Source organism: Chelonoidis abingdonii, chromosome 24, assembly GCF_003597395.2.
Source record: "Chelonoidis abingdonii isolate Lonesome George chromosome 24, CheloAbing_2.0, whole genome shotgun sequence".
Taxonomy (NCBI): Eukaryota; Metazoa; Chordata; order Testudines; family Testudinidae; genus Chelonoidis; species Chelonoidis abingdonii.
The window spans coordinates 21,352,615-21,361,250 of record NC_133792.1 but is presented as its reverse complement, the minus strand read 5'-3'; the positions used below and the strand labels follow the sequence as shown (position 1 = coordinate 21,361,250).

General features: G+C 42.4%; 1 protein-coding gene across 3 annotated transcripts in view; it reads left to right on the top strand.

Moving 5' to 3' along the window:
* Positions 1–8,636, top strand: part of C5 (complement C5) — a 64,995-nt gene that overhangs the window by 11,272 nt on the left and 45,087 nt on the right. For all 3 annotated transcript variants that reach the window (XM_075060555.1, XM_075060554.1, XM_032767451.2), the window contains 2 exons: positions 7,577–7,739; positions 8,404–8,474. In XM_075060555.1, the coding sequence (XP_074916656.1) occupies positions 7,667–7,739; positions 8,404–8,474 (144 nt within the window). In that variant the 5' untranslated portion in view covers positions 7,577–7,666. The remainder of the gene's footprint in view (positions 1–7,576; positions 7,740–8,403; positions 8,475–8,636) is intronic.

Below are 8,636 nucleotides of genomic sequence, written 5' to 3'. Positions count from 1 at the left end.
TTTTCTCAGGCTTGGGAAATTAGATCCAGGCCTATCATTGTGCTTATTAATGCAGCTTTATCCATCATATCTTCATCTTCCTTCTCTTCTACTCCTGTTTCCACTGTTAGCATTTCCATATATAATCAGAAAGACCAGAAAGCGAGCCCTTTCTATGGCTACTGTTAATGTTGCTCTCTAATCTGATTGATAGAAAGAAAACGACATGGCTATTATTCCCATATAGCATGTTGATATACACAATACCAAGAACTCCTCCTGCTTCCCTTCCTTTAGCAGATCCCCCTCCTAAGTAAATTCACCTGCCCCGAAACGCCCCCGCTGAAGAACTACATGATATTTGCTGCCATCATATAGTTCACCTGCTTACGTTACAGCCATTTCCCACACAGTCTGTATGTCTATTTAGACAATGTTGTCTCATATTTCCTTGTACTGTCTGTACTTGTAGCCATCTGCGGTCTCTTGTCTTATACATAGGATTGTAAACACTTGTGGCAAAGAGTGTCTTATGATCTGTGTCTGTACAGACCTAGCACAGAGGGGATCCATGTTTCAGCGTCCTGGCACTACAATAATACAATAATAACAGTAATAATAATATGATTAGAAATTTCAGTCATGGTAACTCAGTACCCTGTTATCAGTAAAATGCAGTTTCAAAGTCTTTTGAGGAAATGGCATAACAGTAATGTTTAAACAACATGAGTCTTACTTAGGATGGGGAATCTTGAAGTCAGGAAAAGATAAAATTCCAGTAAAGTCTCTCTCTTCTATAATATCCACTTTTTATCCTTCTGGATCCTTTAGATCAAAACAGAAAAAAAAGTTACAGACAGTTGAACATCACATACTCAATATGGCACATTTAGAGGAGAATTAGTCTTCAGTGACTTCAGTGGGAGCATTGATCAGGATCATTTTTTCTTTGGATTTGTCCATTTCACACTCTGTTGAAAGCATGAATAAACCTTTTTCTGAAACTTTCTATGCTTGAAACCGGCATCTTAATTTTATAGACTCTTCCCCAACATGTAGAACTCCTCATTTGATGTATTGAGATTTTAACTACACAAATTAAGACCTAATCCAAAAACAAATGCATACGATACTATTTACACACAAGGTAATCTCACTAATACTAACTGGACTGCTCGCAGGCATGAAGTTAATCTATGTGCTTAAAGTTTCAGGATCATGCCCTAACTTTGAAATTGAATCCTCTGATGAAATGTGTGATACAGGAGTTAAACAGCAGTAAACTGTGAACTTGGAATGGACTAACTCACCAGAATTTGAAACTTGACAAAACATCTGACTGGGGCTCTAATAATAAATTTAATTTAAAATATAGTTATCACTGATGCTCAATATTATCTATTTATTATATTACTGTGGTAATGAACTAAGCAAATATGAGACTATTGATTCCTTTGCATTTGAAATGAAAAATGGCAACACCAAAAACAACTTATATGCAATGAAAGCTCTCCCACAAATCCTTTCCTTAGAGATAAGGGTAAATCAGTTTTTTCCACTGAGGCTACTGTGCTGAACTCTGCCCAACTGTGCCAAGTCATTTTAAGACTTCCAAAAGGTTATTAAATTGCAATAGCAGTTCCCTGACAGCACTGTTAATTTCTGAAATATGTGGAGATCAATCATTTTCCATACTACACCAGAGTGGTTTAATACTGAACTATAGTCTCTTTATGGTCCCAAAATGCCAATATTAAATTAATTGCAACAGACTCACCACAAAAGTTAAGACAGTTTCTCTTCGGGCTGGCTCAGTTCTTCATTCAAAGAATACCCTGACTTTCACTGTAAGAATTATTTATAACAAATTTTAAAAAGTTCAAATAACCTTAACTTCTATACACATTTATTCCTAAAAATCTTTCGTATTAAAAGCATATTCTTGATTTGTTGCCTATCTGAAACCCCCACTACAAAAATCATTGAGCTATTTTATTCATGCTATCAACATAATAGATTTTGCACTGACAACTGCTTCAGATTAAATCATTTAAAACCATAATAAATTCTTTAACTTCCATGATCCCACCATTCCATTTTCTGTGGGAGGAGACTGTATAAAGTCAATCTCAACAAAGATGTAATCCAATTCTTTTTTCACTGAAGTATTTCTTCAATAATGTTTTTTTAACATAGTTTCAGCAAAGATCTTTCTCTTGTCCTACGTGCCTCAGTTTACTCATGTGTTAAACACTTCATGTAGTGTTAAGTGGGGAAAGTGGGACTGAAGGAAGGAATTTGCAAGAATAATAGTTATATAAGTGCTAACACACTGCAATTATTATTTTATTGTTCATATATACTGTCTGCTAGATAGTAAGAATTGGTGAAAAACCAGCAATGTGTTTATATCGTTTAAAGTAAATTTAAATCCTAATTCCTTGCAAACAGTAAACTAACTTTAAAGCCTTAAGCCAAACAGAAAATACAAGCATTACTGTACTGACTGATCAGGAGTATAAATGGGTTTTGTCTGTCTGATGAAGAGAAATCCATTTATAAGTAACTGGCATTTTTTTCTCTCTTGTAAAATGTGAAGAACTAGCTTCAGATACACATACAGGACTGACTTGCTGATGTGGCAATCTTTGGTGAATCTGCGGAGGATTTGTGAGGAGAGACAAATAAATATTGGTAAATATTAAATAATCAAACTATGACTTTCCCATACAGTTTTTGTTGAATAGATATCTGAATGATAATTAGCATTCTGTTGTTAATTATTTACTAAATACGTTTCAACACCAGCATCATGAAGGAATTTTCTCCATGTACACAATGTATAAATGGCCGTGAGCATTACACTGGGGTTCAACCTTCTTCTGAGGCACATTTACTGGCCTTCCAGAGGTAAAATATGTGACTAGAGGGACCAACATACAGTTACTGTATAACTCATTCAACTTCCATTTCACTCCAAGGATGAAATCATGGCCCATCAAAATTTAATGGGAGCTTTGCCACTGACTTCAACAGGGGCCTCAATTTCACCCCTAACTAGTCAGCATGTCTTCTTAGATTGAGCACACAGTTAATCAAATTGTCCATATTCATTGTTCTCCTTATTTAACTTTTTCCTTTTTTTCCTTTTAAAGGCTTAGTTAGTTGGACGCTTTAGCATCTCTAATATCGTTAGTGTGATGGGCAAGGCCAGATGGCTACAGCTAAAGTACTGAGAAACAGTATGTTAGCCCAGGCTAAACAAATCCTAGGACCATGGTTCCAAATGGCAGTTGCTCCAGGTTAATCAAGGCACTGAGCCAATTAAGACCTTTCTAGAAGTAGTGGAGATAGTACTTTAATTTAGCAACACCTGCAGCCAATCAGGCAGGCTTATCAGGCACCTGGGTTAAAAGAGCTCACCCCAGTCGGCAGGGAGGAGCCAGGAGAAAGAGTGCGAGTGAGAGGAGCTGGAGCAAGAAGAGACTGAGAGTGAGAGAGTGTAGTGCTGGAGGATTTGGAGACAAGTATTATCAGACATCAGGAGGAAGATCCTGTGGTGAGGATAAAGAAGGTGTTGGAGGAGGCCATGGGAAGTAGCCCAGGGAGTTGTAGCTGTCATGCAGCTGTTACGGATGGTACTATAGACAGCTGCAATCCACAGGGCTCTGGCTGGAACCCGGAGTAGTAGAGGCAGCGCGGGTCCCCCCACAACCTCCCAACTCCTGATCAGACACAGGAGGAAGTTGACCAGACTGTGGGGAAGATCACTGAGAGTGAGCAAATCTGCAGAAGCACAGGACCCACCAACGGTAAGAGAGGAACTTTGTCACAACTGGTGTCAGGGGTGTTTGGTGTGGGTCACAGGCGCGCGCAGAAGAAGAGGTTTATTTTTTTCTCACACAATGGAGGACTTATAGTACGGCATTGATACAAGCTTACGCGGCCCAGCAGGAGGCTATCCGTGTCAGGCCAGACGCCCACAGGAGGCAGTGCAGCTGCAGCAGAGACTAATACCTGCTGATGGACCAGCTTCCCAAGACCGAGTATGTTGCGGGAACTGGTAAAGCCAGGTTAAAACCCTTACAGAGCTGAACAGTGGCAGGATGGATGTGGCTCATATGGGCACAGCCATTGGCTGCAGAAAATGACGTGGAGGATGAAGTAGGCATACCTTCTGGCCTTTGAGAGGCACAGCCCTACGGAGGCCTGGCCTCGAGATCAGTGGTCTGCATCCTTGCCCCATTCCTGTGTGGGGTGGCCCAGAAGGCCTACCATGATTGCTCTGAAGAGGCTGCAGCAGCATACCCTAGCTAAAAGCAGAGATCTGGCCAGATCTGGGGACGTAACGACTGCAGTGCGGGCGCCAGCGGTATCACGAGTGGAGTCACAGGAAGAACAAACCTGCGGTCCCAACTGATATGACCTCATCGCATCATTGCACGAAAGTGGTTGCAAACAGCAGTCTGGAGTCCGGAAGAGAAATAGAAGTTCTGGTCATCGACCGGTACGTGAGGGCACTGCCACCAGGTCTCCGCAATGGGTAGGCCAGAACGATCCATCACCTATGATGAATGATCACGCTGTAGGAAAGACGCATGACAGCATGGAAATGACCCGACTACCCAAAAAGCCCTTTCGTAGCAAACACCCAACCCTCAACCCTGGAAGTGTGGGGCAGCCAACCCCGTGGGAGTCCTAGGTGGAGGAACAGAGGGGCGAAAACCAGGGGAGACCCCAGAAGGAAGGGATGGCCTGAGTAGGGGGACCCTGAGGATTAAACCCCCTAACTTCCACTGATAGGTGAATGTTACAACAATTATAATGTTTGCATGTGGGGAGTGGGGACACATATGCGCACAATGTCCAAGCACCGAGGAGCCTATGCAATGCACTTGGGGACTGGAAGTCCCATGCTCCTTATCCACCTTGCGGGTGCCACATTAGCCCCGCATAACTACACCAGACCAGTGAAAATAATGGAGTGAGAGACTACAGCGCTTGTGGACTCGGCGGGAGTGCTATCAACCCTTATATCGGGTGAGCTGGTAAAAAGTAGCCAGCTGCTACAAGTCAAACGCGTAGCAGTGACATGCGTGCATGGGGCCGTGGTCATTACCCCACCTCTCCAGTGGAGAATACAGAGTCAGGGGAACCTATTGAGGTGCAGTGGGAGTAACTCCTAACTCCCATATCTGTAGTCATTGGAGGGACTATCAGGGTTTGATATTACTCCCCACGAGAGGCTGGGGAGATGGGACCTGTTGGCAGCGACCTCATCGTTGGGGAATGTCAACCCCCCAATGTTTTCAGAGTCTCTCAGGATCTATTCTCAGCCCCTCAAAACGCCGGGGGAAGAGAAAAATAGTGAAAGGAAGCGCGAAAGGCCTTGGGAACCCCAGATCGACCAGCGCCATAAGACCGCTAGAGTGAGATGGACACGAGCAGCCATCAGAGAAACTACCAACATGGAAGTGTGAGCCAGAGGTGGCCCCAGCCTGACGGTGATGAGCCGTTGAAAGAAACAGAAGGTGGGCCTCCTGGTGAGCTCAGGCAGGTTCGTCCTGGAGAGAGACTTTCGGGAGGGACCAGGCAGAGACCCTAGATATTCATAACTTCAGGAAAGAGGTGCTGAGATAGATGGCGACACAGTGGAGGGGAAGGTCCGGGGTCTAGGACCCTACTTTATAGTGCAGAAAGATCTCCTGTACTGTGGATGCACTATGCAAGAGCAGGAGATCATCAACTTCTGGGTGCCACAAAAACATCAAAAGCCATGGATTGAGCCTTGCCCACAGTCACCTGTTTTGGAGGACACCTAGAGGTAGAGAAAACCCAGGCCGGGATCCTGCGGAGGTTTTTTCTGGCTAGGAGTACATGAAGTGTCAGGCGATACTGCACCTCTTGTCCAGAGTGTCAGCTACATATGCCCCGGATTGCAAGGATTTATTTGGCAAACAGGTGCTTCCGAGGTGGGGTTGGGGCAGTTCTGTCGCAAATGATTGGAGAAAACACCCGATCTCTACCAAGCTCAGAAGCTGCTCAAGAGACGAAGATAGTATGCAGTACTCAGAGAGAGATGCCTTGCTGTCAAATGGGCCATGGAGATGCTGCGTTATTACTCTTAGGCCGGCAATTTACTCTTGTGACTGACCAATGCACCCTTCAGTGGATGCAGAGAAATACAGGAAAAGAATGCAAGGGTCACAGGTGTTTCTTGTCCTCCAACCATTCCAGTTCCGCATACCGGCACCGGGCCTGGATGCCGCATGGCAACGCTGATGGTCTTTTCACGAGCACACTGCCTGGCATCCAAGTTGCCCACCCTATGTGTTGAGCAGAGGGGGGGATATGTGATGGGGCAAGGCCAGATGGCTACAGTAAAGTCTGAGAAACAGATATGTTAGCCCAGGCTAAACAAATCCCTAGGACCATGGTAACCCCAAATGGCAGGGTTGCTCCAGGTTAAATCAAGGCACCTGGAGCCAATTAAGACCTTCTAGAAGTAGTGGAGATAGCTACTTTAATTAGAAACACCTGCAGCAATCAGGGCGGCTAATCAGGGCACTGGGTTTTAAAAGGAGCTCACCCAAGTCAGGCAGGGAGGAGCCAGAGGTGAAGGGGTGGCGAGTGAGGAAGCTGGAGACAAGAATGCAAGGAGCTGAGAGTGAGAGCAGTGTACTGCTGGAGGATTTAGGAGCAAGCATTATCAGACATCAGGAGGAAGTCCGGTGGTTGAGGATTAAGAGAAGTGTTTGGAGGAGGGCCATGGGAAGTACCCAGGGAGTTGTAGTGTCATGCAGCTGTTAGGAGGTACTATAGACAGACTGCAAATCCACAGGCTCTGTCTGCCCTGATTGGCTGCAGGTGTTCTAATTAAAGTAGCTATCTCCACTACCTTCTAGAAAGGTCTTAATTGGCTCCAGGTGCCTTGATTAACCTGGAGCAACTGCCATTTGGGTTACCATGGTCCTAGGGATTTGTTTAGCCTGGGGCTAACATATCTGTTTCTCAGTACTTTACTGTAGCCATCTGGCCTTGCCCCATCACACTAACGATATTAGAGATGCTAAAGCGTCCAACTAACTAAGCCTTTAAAAAGGAAAAAAAAGGAAAAGTTAAATAAGGGAGAAACAATGAATATGGACAAGTTTGATTAACTGTGTGCTCAATCTAAGAAGACATGCTGACTAGTTTAGGGGTGAAATTGAGGCCCTGTTGAAGTCAGTGGCAAAGCTCCCATTAATTTTGATGGGGCCATGATTTCATCCTTGGAGTGAAATGGAAGTTGAATGAGTTATACAGTAACTGTATGTTGGTCCCTCTAGTCACATATTTTACCTCTGGAAAGGCCAGTAAATGGTGCCTCAGAAGAAGGTGAACCCCAGTGTAATGCTCACGGCCATTTATACATTGTGTACATGGAGAAGAAATTCCTTCATGATGCTGGTGTTGAACGTATTTAGTAAATAATTAACAACAGAATGCTAATTATCATTCAGATATTCTATTCAACAAAAACTGTATGGGAAAGTCATAGTTTGATTATTTTAATATTTACCAATATTTATTTGTCTCTCCTCACAATCCCTCGCAGATTCAACCAAAAGATTTGCCAACATCAGCAAGTTCAGTCCTGTATGTGTATCTGGAAGCTAGTTCTTCACATTTTACAAGAGAGAAAAAAATGCCAGTTACTTATAAAAATGGATTTCTCTTCATTCAGACAGACAAACCCATTTATACTCCTGATCAATCAGGTACAGTAATGCTTGTATTTTCTGTTTGGCTTAAGGCTTTAAAGTTAGTTTATGTTGCCAAGGAATTAGGATTTAAATTTACTTTAAACGATAAAACACATTGCTGGATTTTCACCAATTGCTTACTATCTAAGCAGACAGTATATATGAACAATAAAATAATAATTTGCAGTGTGTTAGCACTTTATAAACTAATTATTTCTTGCAAAATTCCTTCCTTCAGTCCCACTTTCCACCTTACACCATGAAGTGTTTAACACATGAGTAAACTGAGGCACGTAGGACAAGAGAAAGATCTTTGCTGAAACTATGTTAAAAAACATTATTGAAGAAATACTTCAGTGAAAAAAATGAATTGGATTACTATCTTTGTTGAGATTGACTTTATAGCAGTCTCCTCCCACAGAAAAATGGAATGGTGGGATCATGGAAGTTAAAGAATTTATTATGGATTTTAATGATTTAATCTGAAGCAGTTGTCAGTGCAAAATCTATTTATGTTGATAGCATGAATAAATAGCTCAATGTATTTTTGTAGTGGGGGTTTCAGATATGCAACAAATCAAGAATATGCTTTTAATACGAAAGATTTTTAGGAATAAATGTGTATAGAAGTTTAAGGTTATTTGAACTTTTTAAAATTTGTTATAAATAATTCTTACAGTGAAAGTCAGGGTTTATTCTTTGAATGAAGAACTGAGGCCAGCCCGAAGAGAAACTGTCTTAACTTTTGTGGTGAGTCTGTTGCAATTTAATTTAATATTGGCATTTTGGGACCATAAAGAGACTATAGTTCAGTATTAAACCACTCTGGTGTAGTATGGAAAATGATTGATCTCCACATATTTCAGAAAATTAACAGTGCTTGTCAGGGAACTGCTATTGCAATTTAATAAC